We start from the raw sequence: 16,788 nt of genomic DNA, 5'->3' as shown, positions 1-16,788 counted from the left end.
CGGTTCTTATTTATAGTATACATACATGTGTGGGGGTCACATGGTCTTATTATTCACCTCTCTTGTGGGACTGGGGATAAAACTCAGGTCGTCAGGCTTTGCTGGATGAGCCATCTCACAGGACTTGTTATGTGGTTCTTATCTGTCACACTTAAGGTTGGCCTGGGCTTTTCTTTGCTCTGTTTTTTTCTTCCTTTGTTTTTGAGACAGGGTTTCTTTGTGTAGTCTTGGCTGTCTTGGAACTCACTCTGTAGACCAGGCTGGTCTCAAACTCAGAGATCCTGCTTCTGCCTCTCCATGCACTAGGATAAAGGTGTACACCACCATCACCCAGAGGGGACTTTCTAATTAATCTTCCCAGTTAGACAACATACTGTGTAGTATGTTCACACCACCATGTAAGAATCAATAAATCTTCCTTAATTCCCTTGATGCCTTGCTTCTGCCCATCTACATAAGCAGAGACAGCAGCTAAGGACTAATGCAAAAACCTAGGATTTATTGTTGAAGGGAAGGTGAGGGAGACACTAAAGACATATAGGCCATGGACACTCTCTGTACCTGATACATTCAGAATGCTCCTGCCCAGAATACCCATATGCTGTTGGGTCTTCAGGCTTAGTGTAGATTGTGGTTGCTTCATCCGGGAGAAAGACAACAGATGCCCTATGGTCAGGGCAAGGCACTTCTTGGGTAACAGCTTCAAGCAAATGTGATTTGCCTCGTTCCCATGTGTACTGGGACCATCTCCAGCCTGGATGGTTCTTGTTTTCTTCCTGGAACTGGCTAGGGTCTTTCAGGTTGGGTAACAGGTAAATCTTGCCTTTGACAAACTTGGAGCTGGGTACGGGGGCTGAGCCCCCTCTGCAGTCATCCAATGTGTGTTCCACCGTCTCACAGTGTCCTGCCCTGCCTATGGCCACTACCTGTGGGTATTTTGAGTGGTATCCACTCTGGGCTGTAGCAAGAACGGCCCTGGGGATGTCAGACTCTGGTTCAGAGACTCATCCAGCTTTCGGGTCTCGGCCTCCAGAACGGTGGCCTCAGGGGCCTGGGCCACGGTGAGGAGGGAGTGAGACAGACTGTGATGCAGGCCTGCTAGCTCACGGCTGGTTTGCACGGATCGTGCAATGTAGTCCTGCCTCTGCTTTCGCTCCAAGGCCAGCTGGGCTCGCAGCAGGGCTACCTGGTGGATAGGAAGACCAAGGACAGCAGTTGAGGGCTCTGAGGGTGTCCTGGCCCTTCTGCTCTGTGCTCTTGTGAAATCAACCCTGCTACAAATAGCAATCTCAGAATCAGGTTCTAGGGTTGGGAAAAGGGCCCCATGGACTCAAATCCAGTGATTCTCAACACTGCCTCAGTTTTGATGGCTGGGTTAACTGTCAGCTTAACACAATCTAGAATCACCCGGAAGCATCTCTACATAATGTGAACACTCGTTCCTGCAGTAGAAGCACTCGGTGGCTTTGGGTCCTGGACCGTAGAGCTGACAGTGGTCATGCACACATTCAATCTCTGGGCTGCTGACTGTGATCTGAATAGCTGCTTTTAAGTTTCTGCAGCTGTGAACTCCCTGCTATGATGGACTGTTACCTGAGATTATAGCTAAAAAACCCCTTTCTCCTGTACATTGCTTTTGTTAGCGTATTTTATCAACGAATACAGGACAACAGGTGACACACAGGGAGCAGCATTAAAACTCAACAATTTTTTTAATTTTTAAAAAATTTACTTTTAAAAAGTGTATGACTGTTTTGCCTGCATGTACATGTGTGCGTCATGTGTGCCTGGGGCCCACAGAGGTCAGAAGAGGGCATTAGATCCCCTGGAACTGGAGTTCATGGATGGTTGTGATGGGAATTGAACCTAGATCCACTGCAAGAACAACAAGCACTCTTTACCCCTGAGCTATCTCTCCAGCTCATCATAAAATTTATTAAAGGCAAATTTACATGTGATAAAATGCCCAGAATTTTAAATTTCAATGATTTCGATAATAGATATGTCTGTGCATAACCACAATCTAATCAAGACAGAACATTTTAACCATAGTAAAAGTCCCATAATACCTTTTGGAAGAAAACATTCTGACTTAACTTGAATGGTGTGAGGCCAAGGTATCAGTATTTTTTTTCAAAACTCCTCCCCGGGTGGCTCTAGTGTACAGCTAAGGTTAGAATCACCAAGTAAACCTTCCATTCTTCAAGTGGACAGTGAGATAAAGAGCCAGGGAAGTGACTGGAGTGTCAGGACTGTACAGACCTGGCCGAGGGTAGAGGCAACGGACTGCAGACCTGCATGGCACTAGGAAAGGAAGGGCTTCTTTTGCCTCAGGCTGAGTTAGGACTGCTTCATATAAACTTAACAAAATTAAAGCCCATGGCCAAAGTGCACGAGCCAGCCCTGACAGCAAAAACCACTGACTTCTGCGAGGCTCAGAAGTTAGATTCTATATTTCTCAAGGCTCCTTGGCAGAGGTGAGTGGAGAGAGGAGGGGAGAAAGGTGTGGGCAAGGAACAGGGTGGGACCTTTAGGTAAGATACTGGAGGCAGAGGGGCACTGATGTCATTTCCCTGAGTGCGGTAGCATGCTGGAGCTGTGTCTGGGTCCTCTGTCTACTGTGCTGTCAGATGTCCTGCCTGCCTATAGCTGAGGCAGAGGCCAGCCACTGCTGCCTGGTCCATTCTGTTCTAGGTTCCTCTGCTTCTTTCCCTTTGTAAGTATGGACGGAGGCTGTCCTGGACTTATTCCCGCACTTCAGGTGAAGCTGGAACTGCAGCAATATTTGCCTCCCACGGAGATGGAAGTTCCCTGAATGCCAAAGCTACTTCCCTTCTCTGCTGGAAATGCACAGGGCCAAGCACATAGCAGACACTAAACCTCGTTGCCTGCATAGTGAGAGCGAAAAGGAGAATAGAAAGTGGATCCTTTCAGAACATACCTCTCTCTGAAGCTCAACCACAAGCATGCCGTCCAAGGAACCCCTCTGACTTCCTCTCCCATCCTAGGAAAATAAATATGTATGCTGTTAACTGGGCTATCCTGGCCTGGAGTACCCTCTGCCCCAAGGCCAGCAAGGCTTCCAGGGCTCTATCTACTAGATAGGCCCTAGGAGTCTTGAACTTGTCATTCCACTCCTGGGGTCTAGGCAACATCTGAGGGCCAGAAGTACCTGAGCTCAGACTGAAGCTCAATGGGGCATGGCTCCAGGGATAGGGGAGGCTGAGGAGGACCCACAGCAGCACACAGGCAATATCCTCTGTGAGGAACTTCTGTATTTAACATAAGGGTTCACAATAGATCTGTTTTGTAGCATCCTTGGGCTATGAGCCAAAGATATAAAGGGGAAGACAGTGTCTGCCCTTGGGAAATGGGGTGATGCTGGAGATGTTCAGGTCCAGAAGCAGTCCCTCCCTCTCATGCTGACCGAAGGCAGTGACGGCTAAGAGGAGCAAATACCTTCCCTGAGAACGGGCCTCTGTGGCTGGAGATATCAAGAACCCCTAACTTTGTAAACTCAAAACTAAGGGCTCTAAGAGAGCTGCAGAGCTGTGATCCCACTCCTGGGTATGCCAAGAGCTGGTGAGCATGACACAACTCCTGGATACCAGGGACTCTGGTTGACCCAAAGTGAACCTGAGGCAGTTGTCTAGGAGTGGGTGGATCTGAACTAAGAATGCAGGCCCACTATCCCTGAGAACACACTTAGCTATGTAGGACTCCTGAAGTAAGGGCAGATTAGGGCAGAATCAAGCCAGGAGGGGCTCTGCTCTGGACTAGCTGGAGTGGCTGTCTCCACACAGGAGAGTGCTGTTATATGTGCACAGAGGGTGGAGTTAAGGTGAGGAAAGTGCAGGAAGAAAAACAGGAACCTGCTGTGTAGGGGATGAATTCCTAGTTTCTCTGGCCTCCAGTGACCCTGCTCGTGATACACGCATGGAATCCCTCTTCAGCTTCCTCCGTTCCCGCTCCACCTGCCAATATGCAATGGAGAGATCACGTGTGCAGGATGAGTAAAAAGAGCTAGAAACAACGGGAAGTAAGACTCCAGGGCAGAGAGGGCACAGGGCAGAGTGCTCCTGGCACAGAGGAGGCAGGCTAGCTCTCAGGCCTTGGAAGCAGAGGCTAGCTGTGTGGGCTGTTTCAGCTCTGTGACAACTACTCCGTCCCTGGAATGGTGAGCAAGCACCCACAGACAAAGCACCACAAGGTTGTAATTTAATAAAAGTGTTTCAGAAACAGCAGGAGGAGTGGATACACAGGCCCACTGGGCCCCAGCGGGAGACTGCACCAGTTACTGACCTGCTCCAAGGTGGTCCGCAGCTGTGCATTGTGGCACTGCAGCCTGCTCCGGTCAACTTCCAGCTCTGCCACGGCTTGCTGCAGCCGTTCAAGCCTCTGTGTTAACCGCTCCTTCTCCTCCACTCCGGGACTAGGCTCAGACTCTACTACCTGCAAGGGAGGGCTGCGGTGCACATCTGGACAGCCCTGCAGAAAGGGACAAGAGCTGGAGGGCAAAGGGACCAATCTGGCAGTGTGGGTTCAGAGACCCATTCCCAAAGGACAACAGATGGTTGGCAGGGCTCCTCCTATGCCACTGGGCTGCACTCACCTCTCCAGGCTGGACACCCTGTCCAGCTTTGGGTCCCTGGTCTGCTCTGCTGGTTGAGTGTGGTCCACGTGACTGCTGCTCTTCCAGAGCCTGTCTGCTGAGTACCAACTCCTCCTAAGGTACAGTACAAAAGTCACACCATGTCCAAAGTTGTCTCATCCTCTACCTTTTTCATAAGCATGCCATGCTCAAGAAAAGAGACAGATCTGCAAGTGTGTGTGTGTCACACGCTCACAGCAAAAGGACGAGCCAAGTGGTCTAATCAGAGCCCTAGTCATACTGTCAGAACTAACCCACTTTAACCAGATGTCTGACTTTGGATAAGTTCAGGTCTCTGGCATTTTTCAACTATGAAATGAACAGAGTATCAGTTCCTTCTTGAGGGTAGTTAAAAATGAAAACAATGGAACCTGGCATATGAAAATGTTTCCAGTATGTAAAGTGCTAAGTATAAAGAGAGGTTCCCAGCACTCACATGGTATGGCTCACAACTACCTCTAAGTCCAGCTCCAGGGGATCTCTTCTGGCCTCCACAGGCACCTGCATTCACATAGCACACACTCATAGAGACATGCATGGGCTGGAGAGATGGCTCAGCTGTTAAAGGCTAGGGTCACAACCAAAAATATAAGAGACGTGCACATACACATTAACAACAGCTACGCAGTTGTGTTGCACACCACCTTTAGTCCTAGCACTTAAGAGGCAGAGGCAGCCTGGTCTACAGAGTGAATTCCAGGACAGCTCATGGCTACACAGAGAACCCTTGACTTGAAAAATGAAAATATAAAAACAACAAAAGGACTCCCACCACAAAGTGCTGTCTTTGAAGGCTGCTCTGTAGGGTCTCGGGATGGGGAGTATGCAGAGTGCCTCTGATCCTCATATATAATGTAAGGGCACGGCTACACGTGTCCTCGCACCCAGATTCATGAGTGCCAAGGCCAGTAAGATGGCTCAGTAGGTGAAGATGCCTGTCAGTGAGCCTGATGACCTGAGTTCAATCCTGGGAACCCACACAGTGAAAGGAGAGAACCAATTCTTGCTAGCTGTCTTCTGACCTCTACACATGTACTTTTGAGCTCCACACTGCTGACAGCGTCTGTTTCATTCTTCATCCACAGACCCAACAAATGCTTGCTGGAATGTGCCCTCCATGGCCGCCAAGTGCCTTGTTCTACCTCCCCAAGCCTGCTCTTTATCTCAGTGGTGGGGACTCTGGTGCTGCCTCTGCCCTTTCCTTATTCACACTTGCCACCTAAAGTCCCCACTTCTCCCTGGACTTTTATCAGTCCCCCCTGGTCTTCCCAAGTCTGATGTCGCTTCATATGCTGTCCTGAACAGTTTTTCTGAACATGTCCTAAATCTTCCATCCACTTTCCACTAGTGATCAGTCCCTTCTAACCTAACTTAAACACCACTTTACCAGGAAGCTGTTTGGTACACACCCTTGGAGGCTTGGGTGTCCCTGCAGCATGCTGACAGCACACTGAAGTTCCTCTATGAGGCACGGACAAGGCTGACTATAGTTGCTCATCTTCTCTGCTAGCTCTGAGGTATGGCACTCACCTTCTCTGCTTTCTCACTCTCTGAGGTACCACAGGCAGGCAGCCCTTGAGCTCAGCTACTGGTTCTGTTCCCTGCCCTCCCTTCCCCATAAGGTGACTTACCTGCAGTCTTTGTTGTTCCGATTCCCGCTCTAGGACAGAGGCTTGTAGGAACATGGCTATCTCCTGCAGACTGCTGACACTGGCCTTGCTCTGGGCCAGGGACAGAGCCAAGTCCTGAGCCTTCTCCCTCCATTCAATCTCCCTGGCCTCTGTTTGCCTTAGGGCATTCTGCAGCCGCTCCAACTCCTGTTGCACTGGGAATAGCTGTAGAGATGGCTTCTCGGCTGGGAAGGCTCCGTGGCTTGGGGAAGAAGCCTCCTGACTCTGCCTTTGCTGGGCCTCCCTCAGCATCAGAATCTCTTCTTCCTTTTGGGCTACGGTCAGCTGTAGCTCCTTTAGGCTCTCAAGAAGCCTCGTTTCCTCTTCTCTCTCTTGCTCTAGACTTTGCTTCTCTTGGATTCCATTTTCTTGACTCCCCCGGGCCACAGCCTTCTCTAGTAGCTGCTTCTCCTCATCCTGCTGCCTCAGCTCTTCTTCCTTCTGGCAAAGTTCCTGCTGGAGGTGCTGCATGACCTCCTGGTGTCGGAGAGCCTGGGTCTGGATCTCACTTTCCCGGATCCTCAGGGCCTCCTCCAGCTGCCGGGCATGTGCCTGGCAGGTGTCCAGGGTAGCTTGCAAGGTGGCAGTGCTGGCCTCCAGGGTGCAGCTCAACTCAGCCTGCTCAAGTAGACTCTGCTCTTTCTCCTGCAGGGCAGCTTGGGCTTTGCTGAGGGCCTCCTGCAGAGCCTCTGCCTGGCCAAATGCAGCCTCCTCCTGTTGGCGGGAATACTGGTTTTCTGCTCGCAGAGCTGCTAGCTCTTGTTCTTGTTCTGTGAGTGAGGCCTGGGCCTGTAGCCAGCTGTCCTGCAGGGCCCTGGCTTCTGCCTCATGTTCCTGGGCCTGTTCAGCACACCGCTGTTGAAGGGCCAGCACAGCCTTCTCGTGCTCCCGAGACTCAGCCCTTAGGTCTCCCAACACCTCCTCCAAGGCCCGTACCTGCCGTCCCTCCACTACCAGCTCTTCTTGGAGCCTTTGCACCTGTTCTCTGTGTTCTTCCAGCTCCCCCTGACGCTCCTTCAGTGTCACATGGGCCTGCTCCAGAGCAGCCTGCAGAGCACTTGTCTTCTGCTTCATGCTTTCTTCCTGGCCCCGGATCTGCTGCTGCTCTTGCCGGAGGGCCTCTAATTCATGATCCCTCTGGGCCAGAGCTCTCTGGGCCTCCTCCAGCTGACCCTGAAGTGCCTGCTCTCTCAGCTCCCCTTGTTCCTTGGCTTCCTGGAGGTGCTGCTGCAGGGTTGCTGTCTCCTGCTCTCGGTGGGTCAGGAGTAGGCTCGTCTCACCCACCTTCCTGTGCAGGCCCTGGAGCTGCTGTTCCAGCTGGCCCATGTGACCCTGAAGTTCCTGGATGCGCTCCTGCTGGCATTCTACCTCCTTCTCCTTATCACGCAGGATCAGCTTCAAGTGCTCCAGGCTCCCTCGCTGGGCTTTACTTGGGCTCTTTCCCTCGTCTGCACGCTCATGCATCAGCTGCCGCTGAGAGGCCAGCTCCTGGCCGCGTTCTCTCAAGGAATGCTTGATCTGTTCTAGGTCCTCTTCTAAGATCTTGGTCTGCAGTGTCCTCTGATCTTCCAGAACCTGAATCCTTTCCTTCTGCAGCATCAGCTCCTGGCCTTTCCTCTCCAGGTCCTGAGCCAGCTGTTCCTTGTGCTTTTGCAGCTCATCAATCTTCTGGCGTTGAGACGTCACCTCCTGGTCCCTGTCCTGCAGTTCTTTTGCCAGACGGGTGCTGTGGTTCTCCAGCTCATGGAGCTGGCTGCTTTGTGCCCGAAGCTCCTGGCTCCTTTCCTCCAGGTCCAGGGTGAGGTGGGTTAGAGCCACCCTCTGCATTTCCCTCTGGCCCTCCAGTTCTGTGATCACCTTCTGTTGGCCCTCCACCTTGTGATGGCTTTCCTCCAGTTCCAGGGCCAGGCATTCTAGTGTCCCCAGTTGCTTTTTCAGATCCTGAATCTGTCCCCTCTGGGACTCAATCACTTGAGCCTTCTGCTCAAGGTCCAGAAGCTGGTGTTCCAGGACACTCCTCTGGGCCTCCCGATCACTCTCCAGTTCTCTGATCTGGTCCCGCTGCACACTCAGTTTCTGCTCTCGCTCTTGGACGGCCATGGGCAGGTGCTCTAAGACAGACCTGCACTGCTCCAGCTCCTGAATCTGCTCTTGTTGCAGGTCTACCTCCCGACTGCGCTTCTTCAGGTCCAGGGAGAGCAGCTCCAGAGCAGCCTTCTGCATTTCTCGCTGCTTCTCCAGTTCCTGAATCTCAGCCTGCAATGTCTCGACCTCCCGTTCTCTGTTAGACAGGGTCTGTGCCAGCAAGGCTAGATTGTCCTGCAAAGCTTTCCCCTGGGCCACCTTTAGCTCGCCCTGTTCTTGCAAAGCCTGGGCTCTCTCCCGTTCGCTCTCTAGTTCCTCGTTTTTTAGTTTCAGTGCAGAGCGAGCCATTCGCAGATCTTCTTCTAGGACACCAGCTGCACTTGCCTGAGCCTGGGCTTCTGCAACACATGCTTGCAGATGTTCAACCTGGGCTGACAGCTTCTCCTTGGATGCCTGAAGCAACTCTTGATCATTCTGCAAATAAGAGGCAAAACACCTTAAGACAAGATTATTTCCTTTCTTTATGGGGGTGGGGTAGGGTGGGGGTTGAGACAGAGTTTCTCTGTGTAGATCAGGCTGTCCTAGAACTTGCTCTGTAGACCAGGCTGGCCCCAAACTCATAGATCTGTCTGCCTCTGCCTCCCGAGTGCTGTGATTAAAGGCGTGCATACCACTGTCGAACAAAATTATTTTCTTGATACTGTCACTCTAACCCTGGCCTCTTCTACGGCACCAGCAGTGACAAGGCCTTAACAAGGACAGAAGAAGTGATGCATTCTACTTAAGGTGATCCTATAAAAGAGCGTCCTTACCACCTTCTAAAGCTCCTCTGTGTCCAGGGTGCAAGGAGGCATTCTAGACCCTAATCTTCCAGACCAAGGAACAAGTCTCAACCAATTCAGAAAAAATAGAGAAGGTTCACAAAGACCACAACAACAGACACGTCGGAGAGCCAGAGGAACTGTGAGGCTTGCTGAAGGAAGCCAGCATGTGAGCACAGGCCAAGGTGGGCCTGCCTCTCAACAGTTCTCCCGAGGCAACCTTCCCCAGACCAGCACTTTACCTGAGCTTCCATTTTTTGCAGCTCTGCTTGCCGTAGGCGACTCTGTAAGGATGACATGGTCTCATGCAAGTCCCTTAGCTCAGACTCCAGGGAGTTCTGCTTCCCTTCCCACTTGGATTTCTCTTTTAAAAGAACAGAGTGTTGGAGTCAGGTGCATGGTCTCAGGTGGAAGAACACAGGTGCAGGCGGAGGCAGATGGAGGACAGGATGAGAATCAAAGGGGAGCAAGGCCAGGAGGAGAGAATTACACCCAGTACCTGTACCATCCCTACCTGCCAGCAGCCACTTCCAGCCTCACACCTGTTTGCTGCCTGTCTTGGCACAGCCCAGCCTGCTAATCATCCTAACACTTCCTCATCCTGATCACCCAGAGGTCCTCACTATCAGTTCTCCAGATGACAGTTGGCTGACAGCAGGGGGCCCTTCCAGCCCCAAATGATCTAAGACTGTGGGAAGTTCCTAGAAAGCCTCGAGCCTGAAGATGCCCCAGAGCCAGCTGTTTGTAAAGGTCTCAGGGACTCTCAAATGACTAAAAAGGCTCAAACCCACCCAGGTTGACCTCTTTCCTTCTGCAATAGAACTCCTCTCTCTTCCAGTGGCCACTGCCCCTCTAAGCCCCCAGCAGAAGCACATGACAGCAGGTTCTTCCCCATTCCCTTCTTGGCCTTCCTCACAGTAAGTTTATAATCACTCTGTCCTCAAAGGCTAATTTAGAGGGTAAGATGGGAAAAGATAAAAACCAAGGAGAAATGACAAAAGAAACACAAATTTATGTTCTGATAGTTCTGGCCTGGGGTTGACAGGATTTTGTGCTTTAACAAGTCAATCAATCAATCAATCAATCAATCAATCAATCACTCCTCCTGACTGGGCTGGTGAGTTGACTCAAGAAGGGAAAAGCTCTGGCTACCACAGTAAGATCCCTGGGGAACCTGTGTGGTGCAAGAAGAAACTGATTTCAACAAATTGCCCTCTGACCTCCATGTGCTCCATGGCGTACACATACACACAGGCACACTCACTCTCTAAAAATAAATAAATAAAATAACTTATATGTAAATAAAGATTGTCAGGTTGTGGCATATAAATAAATATGCAATTTTAAAATGCAGAGACTAACAGCAGCCCAGGCAGCATTTTCTTTCAGTTTACCAAATCTGTTCCTTCCACGAGGGCCACAGGAGCTAAAGTAACGTGGTAAAGGAGTGCAAGAGGCTCCATCCTTTCTGGGTGCCTTACCTAGTCTCCCACTCCTGTTACCACCTGCCCACCTGAGCACCTCACCTTCCCGGCTCTGTGAGAGCTGTCTCTGCAGGTCCTGCAGCTCCAAGCAGACCTGGCTCTTCTGGGCCTCTGTGTCGGTCAGGCGCTGCACCAGCTTCTCGACCTGGTCCCTTAGGTCATCCTGGGAAAGGAGAGGTGGGGTTGAGCTCCTGCTCTTTGTGCAGCTCCTGCTCTTTGTGCAGCCTCTGCTGTTCTGACCCCCTCTAGTGGTTCTCAGCCTTCCTGTTGCGGCAACTCTTTCTTTGTGTGGTGGTGACCCCAACCGTAAATGATTTGTTGTTACTTTATAACTGTAATTTTTCTACTGTTATGAATTATAAATGTCTGTTTCCCAGTGTCCTTAGGCAGTCCCTGTGGCAGGCTCATTGGACTCCCAAAGGCATGGAGCACCACAGGTTGAGAACCACTCCTCTAAATTCTCTTGCATTTAGTTCCCTGAAGGAAAGGTGAACCTGAAGGGCACTGGCAAGCCCCTGGGCCTATGTGTTTGTTATTATTTCAGTCTCATGTAGCACAGGCTGGCCTTAAACTGACTACAAAATGTAGAATGGCCTTGAACTCCTGATCATCATCTAGCCTCTACATTCTAAGCACTGGGATTACAGACACTCGAGGTTCCACACCTGGTTATCTGCCCACACTCTAAGCACTGGGATTACAGACATTCGAGGTCCCATACCTGGTTATCTGCCCAAGTCCTTAAATTTTGGCACACGTGGTAGAGAGGACATGGTCTCAATATAACTTAGGCTGGTCTCAAATTCTCAATCCTCCTGCCTCAGCCTCCTGAGTGCTGTGACCACAGGCATGTGCCACACCTGGATAATGTCTTGCAATAACTGCTCAGTGTCCTACTCCAGGGCACAGTCCTTCCTTCTACTTCACAGTTAGGCCACAGCTGCCTCTTCTCCTGTCACTCCCTCCCAGTTCCAACCGTGCTGTAGCTATGTCTGAACCAGTGACTTGTCAGTTCTACTAGCAGAGTGCACTCTGGGCTCTAATTGGAAGGGCCTCTTGAAGGCGGGTTGGGTCTCTATGTTTTCATATCACCAGCTCTGAGTGCCTGTGCCCAGGCAGCTCAGTCCTGACAGGTGCATGGTGAGGTGGAGTTAGCTCAGTCTTAAGCCTAGAATGTTCTTATAAACAGTGATTCCATGGTCCCCAGTTTACTTGACTTTCCTCAGAGGATCTGATACTAAGAATACATTCTTAGATGAAAGGAAATGATACAAAACAAAACTCATGTGTTGTATTGAAGGGTTTACAGTTCACAGGGCAACTTCAAGACTCCCGCTGACAACAACAGGAGTGTGGAGTGGTGTGTAATGGCGAGGTGGAGGAGGAAGGGGACACATCATCTGCCCTACTTTTCAAGTGTAAACAGGGCCCAGGAAATCCAAATGCCCTGTTATGTCTGCAGGACAGTAAGTGACAGAGGGACAACAGGCAGAGCTCAAGGTGACTCCTTTAGCCCATCTTCCTCCATCATAAGTTTATCTCAGCTCCACAGTAAAGGTATGCGGACAGAGGACATACCCGTGCCTGCTGGGCCTTCCGGAAGTCCTGATGAAGCTTCTGGAGGGCCAGTGCCACAGTCTCGGCTGACAGTGCGGTCGGGAGGGGCCCTCTCTTACACAGTCTGGAAGCTCCATTCTGATCTGAAGAGAAGAGAGAAATTCTTCTCACCTGGCTGCCATAAGCAGCAGCCATCCCTCCTAGACTGGCCTTGGCATTCCCACTAGCTCCCGCTCTCCAAGGAGTCCCTCATACACTCCCCACTAGATAATGCTGGCTATATGCTGCTATGCTTTTAAGCATAAGTTGCAAATTTTTTTTATCTTTTTAAATTTTATTTATGTTTTTTTTTTCAGGACAAGGTTCCTCTATGTAGCCCTGGATGTCCTGAAACTCGCTCTATAGACAAGGCTGGCCTCAAACTCAGAGATCCACCTGCCTCTATCTCCTGAGTGCTGGTATTAAAGGCATGCGCCATCACTGACCAGCTTATTTTTTTTTTACTTTTTTTTTTTTTTTTTTTTTTAAAGACAGGATTTATGTAGCTCAGGCTGAACTGGAATTTACTATATACTTGAGAAAAATTGCACTCTTAATCCTCCTGTCCCAGCTCTCACGCCAAGCAGGTTCCATCATACCCAGCAACTCACATGGGTCTCAGACTGGTGGAGCTTAGAATCCTAGTGTCCTGAGTGCTGGGGTTACAGGCAGGTGCCTCACATTTGGCCTAGCTCTTTATGTTTGTAATCTACTTATAAAAATCCTAAGATAGAACTTTTAACACTTTTATTTTATAGTCAGGAAAAAATCAAGCTCAGAGAAGTTAGGTGACTTACTTGCTACCAAACGGACTAGGATTCAAACTCACCTGGATCAGTTACAGCATCTGTGGCCTTATCCTTGACGGTATTTCACAAGAGGAACTACAGTCCCTTCCCTTCTCCCCCAGCTTTGGCCCACAAGATTTAGCTCTCATCTGGCTTCCTCACCTGGATCAGGGCCCCATAGGGTAGGGGCAGAGTCACCTCCACCCCTCAGCTCAGGCCGACTCTCACATGCAGACCGCAGGGACTGCTGTAGAACAGAGCAGAGGCTCGCCAGCTGGGCCTGGGCCTGGTTCTCTGGCTGGTTTTCTGCAACCAGAGCCTCCAGTTGGCTCTCAGTGCTGCGCAGCTGCAGCTGCAGCTGGGCAGCCTTGGTTTCCTGGGCCCACAAAGACGCTCGCAGTTGCTGCTCTGCAATCCGTGAGGCCTCCAACTCCTCCAGCAACTGTGCTTCCCGGGCCACAAAGTCAGCCTCCTTTTCCTTCACCTCCTGCCTCAGCAGTTCCACCTGTCAGGAGGAAGGAGAGTCCTGGAGAAGTGTACCCTCTCCTTAGTTCTCCCACACCTGACCTCACTTGGCAAGGCGGGAAGAAATATGGCAGGCTCATCTAAGCAGCAGGTAGGAAGGGCCCTGAAGTGAGTTCTAACAGCTATGCTGGCCCCAGCTGTGACTAAACTGCCCTGAAACTCTTGACATAGAACTAGTGAGACTGCATGAAGACAAGCAGGGAGATCTGCATCCCTGCCAGTGTCTAGCTCCACTCTCCATCCCAACTCCATCTCTCCTCCAGGCTCAGGTCTGGGTCTCACTGTGAGCAAACTGAGTATGGACGTCCTCTTGCTGGGTAGTTTTTGATACCCTCCAACTTCTTCCTGCTGCATTTGCCAACCAGATAAAGCATACTGCAAGTGTCTGCACGAGTCAGGTCCACATGGGCACTATTTGAACTCTGTTCAGGATGTCAGGCTCCCCACAGGGGACCTTCTCTGGGTCAGCTTCTCAAGCCCCTGGCTGCCCAGCCCTGGATTCCTCCTACTCCCAGGGATGCTGACGTCGCAACCTATCCCGTTCTTTGACAAACCAATTCATTCAGCCTCTCTAAGTGAGGCTCAGGCATAGTGGGTGTACCTGTACACCAAGCTCTCTTTGTCCTTCCTGGGCCTCCCGTATGTCCTCGCGCAAGGAGCTCAGTTCCCGCTGTCGAACAGAGTCAGCTTCTTGTAAAACAAGGAGTCTTTTTTCCTTTTCTACCAGTGACAGAGCCAGGCTGAAAACAGAGGTTAGAGAGGCAGGCCATTCTCTCAGGCGGTGACAGCATGCTTCACCCAACCAATCACAGTACTGTATTAAATACAAACAGGAATGGTGATGAGAGGGTCACGGTGAAAGCTTCTATTTATTGAACACCTACTAAGGGCTCGTGGGAATCTCATACATACGAAGACTCATTTCAGCACAAATTTATTCTTCTCTGATAAATTCCACACACATATATGCACATATTTCAAATTCACTACATCCAAATTTCTTGACCCTTTGAGCCCCCAATTTCCCACACAATCATCTCTCACTCTGTCCCCGGGCTCTCTAAGAGGCTCCTTCATCTAGTGTCACAGTATGGAAGCCACAACCATTTCAGGGCCGCTTCATCCTACCCACACCCGGTCTATCAGTATATATAATCGAATCTTAAGCCCACGTGTCTCAAGGTGCTTTCTCCTTTCCTTCTCTACTACTTATCGTAGCTCAGTCTTGCGAACTCTCACTTGGACAGCCACAGCAACTCCTGACTTGTCTTTAGGACTCAGGCGTCCCTCCCTTCTCAGACTCCTTGGGCACTGAGTGTGTACAGCTCCCTACTCTGCATGGGCTCATGCCACTCGGGCCGTTCAGACCATTCCTACCCGTTCTAACACAGCAGAAACTGGATCACACTGATTTCCCTACTTGACATCCTTGCTGTTTCCTGCTAAATATAACCTACAAGTTCCTTGCTGTGGACTGCAGCTAACAATGCCTATACCACACTCTGGGCCTCACCACACACAGTATTTTTCCAGTGGCATCAAGGCTTCTAAGCATGACATCTACTCTTACTGAACAGAGTTCTCTTCCTCTGCATGAGTGGCTTCATTTCAGCTTTCAGCATCAGTTTATATTTACTGTTTATGGAGGGGCATGTGGAGGTCAAAGGACAATCTTCAGGATAGATTCTCTCCTTGACCATGTAGCTCCTGGAGATGAAACTCAGATTGGCAGGCTAGGCAGCAAGCACCCTACCTGCGGAACCATATCGCTAATGCTAGCATTCAGTTCATTTCTTTTTTCAATCAACCAATCAACTGATCAATTAATCAATCAATCTTTTGTTTTCTTGCTTACTTCAGGGTTCCTTTGGGTAGTCCTGACTGCCCTGGTTGTTTATTTCAGTGTTTATCTGTGTAGCCTTATATTTGTTTGTTTATCTATTTATTTAATAGTTTCTCTGTGTAGTCCTGGCTACCCTAGTACTCATTTTCTCACTATGTAGACCAGGCTAGCCTCAAAGATCTGCCTGCCTCTGCCTCCTGAGTGCTGGGATTAAAGGTGTGCGCCATCACGCTCACCTTAGCATTCAGTTTGAACTCACCTTCCTGGGAAAGACTTTCCCTACACCCTTCTAAAGCATCTGCCTCTCTCTGTCTCTCTGTCTCTGTCTCTCTCTCTGTCTCTGTCTCTGTCTCTCTCTCTGTCTCTCTCTCTAACAACACCTGGCTTCATTCCTCTATATCATGTGCAAAAATCTATAACAATGTATCTTGAAAAACTGTTGCCAGGCAGTGGTGGTGCACGCCTTTAATCCCAGCACTCGGGAGGCAGAGACAGGTGGATTTCTGAGTTCGAGGCCAGCCTGGTCTACAGAGTGAGTTCTAGGACAGCCAGGGTTATACAGAGAAAAACCAACAAAACAAAACAAAACAAAAAACTGTTTTCTTAAAAATTTCCCTACAGATATATTTATTGAAATGGGGACCACATTGCCATAAGACAACAGTGCACCAATGGTCTCCTCTAAATAGTTACTAAATGACTCAAGTATAAGATCTGAGGTAGAAACCATGTCCACTCCAGATGGCTACATGTGTACCCTGGAGTAAGACCCGGAAGTCAAGACAATCATGCACAGAACATGCCACAGTGACATGTGGAGAAATGTGGAGACACAGACACTGTGGGAAAGAAAAGCCAGCCCTCTGGTTGTCTAGCCTACCTGGCCTTCTCTTTCTCCAGTTCCTTCTGAATCCGGCTACATTCCTGAGCCTCTCTCTCCTTCTCTTCAATCTCTTGTCTCACCAGCCTCTGGGAGTCATTGTGGGTTACCAGCTCAGACGTTAAGTCCTCTACCTGGAAGGCGACAAGCATGAGGCTGACATGGCAAAGACGGGCCAAGTGGGAAGACACTTCCAGCCTTGGGCTTCAGGCTCCTGGAAGCTGTACCCATCAGTGGCTGTCTCCACCGTTTGGGAGGTTTCACTAGTCCCTACACTATTTTTTTCTTAACATTTACATGTTTATTCATTTATTTGTGTTCACATTTGAAAACATGCCAAGACATGTTTGTGGAGGACAGTAGACAATTTGCAGAAGTTAATTCTGAACTATCTCACTGTGATGTATGTGTGAGCTCACACGCGTGTGCACACACACACACACAC

The 16,788-nt window shown here is 50.0% G+C and overlaps 1 protein-coding gene across 6 annotated transcripts in view; it reads right to left on the bottom strand.

The window, feature by feature from the left end:
* Positions 1 to 479: 479 nt before the first annotated feature.
* Cep250 (centrosomal protein 250) overlaps positions 480 to 16,788 on the bottom strand; it is a 41,903-nt gene continuing 25,594 nt past the window's right edge. For 5 of the 6 annotated variants that reach the window (XM_031372445.1, XM_031372443.1, XM_031372446.1 and 2 more), the window contains 12 exons: positions 16,344 to 16,477; positions 14,222 to 14,360; positions 13,258 to 13,600; positions 12,290 to 12,411; positions 10,754 to 10,874; positions 9,470 to 9,591; positions 6,283 to 8,880; positions 4,613 to 4,726; positions 4,303 to 4,488; positions 3,873 to 3,974; positions 2,942 to 3,004; positions 480 to 1,186 (listed from right to left, as the gene is read on the bottom strand). In XM_031372445.1, the coding sequence (XP_031228305.1) occupies positions 923 to 1,186; positions 2,942 to 3,004; positions 3,873 to 3,974; positions 4,303 to 4,488; positions 4,613 to 4,726; positions 6,283 to 8,880; positions 9,470 to 9,591; positions 10,754 to 10,874; positions 12,290 to 12,411; positions 13,258 to 13,600; positions 14,222 to 14,360; positions 16,344 to 16,477 (4,308 nt within the window). In that variant the 3' untranslated portion in view covers positions 480 to 922. The remainder of the gene's footprint in view (positions 1,187 to 2,941; positions 3,005 to 3,872; positions 3,975 to 4,302; positions 4,489 to 4,612; positions 4,727 to 6,282; positions 8,881 to 9,469; positions 9,592 to 10,753; positions 10,875 to 12,289; positions 12,412 to 13,257; positions 13,601 to 14,221; positions 14,361 to 16,343; positions 16,478 to 16,788) is intronic. The other variant, XM_031372447.1, reaches the window with a different exon arrangement.

This window comes from Mastomys coucha, unplaced genomic scaffold (assembly GCF_008632895.1).
Source record: "Mastomys coucha isolate ucsf_1 unplaced genomic scaffold, UCSF_Mcou_1 pScaffold15, whole genome shotgun sequence".
Classification (NCBI taxonomy): Eukaryota; Metazoa; Chordata; class Mammalia; order Rodentia; family Muridae; genus Mastomys; species Mastomys coucha.
The sequence above is the reverse complement of the archived record's forward strand: the minus strand, read 5'-3'. Positions and strand labels throughout refer to the sequence as shown.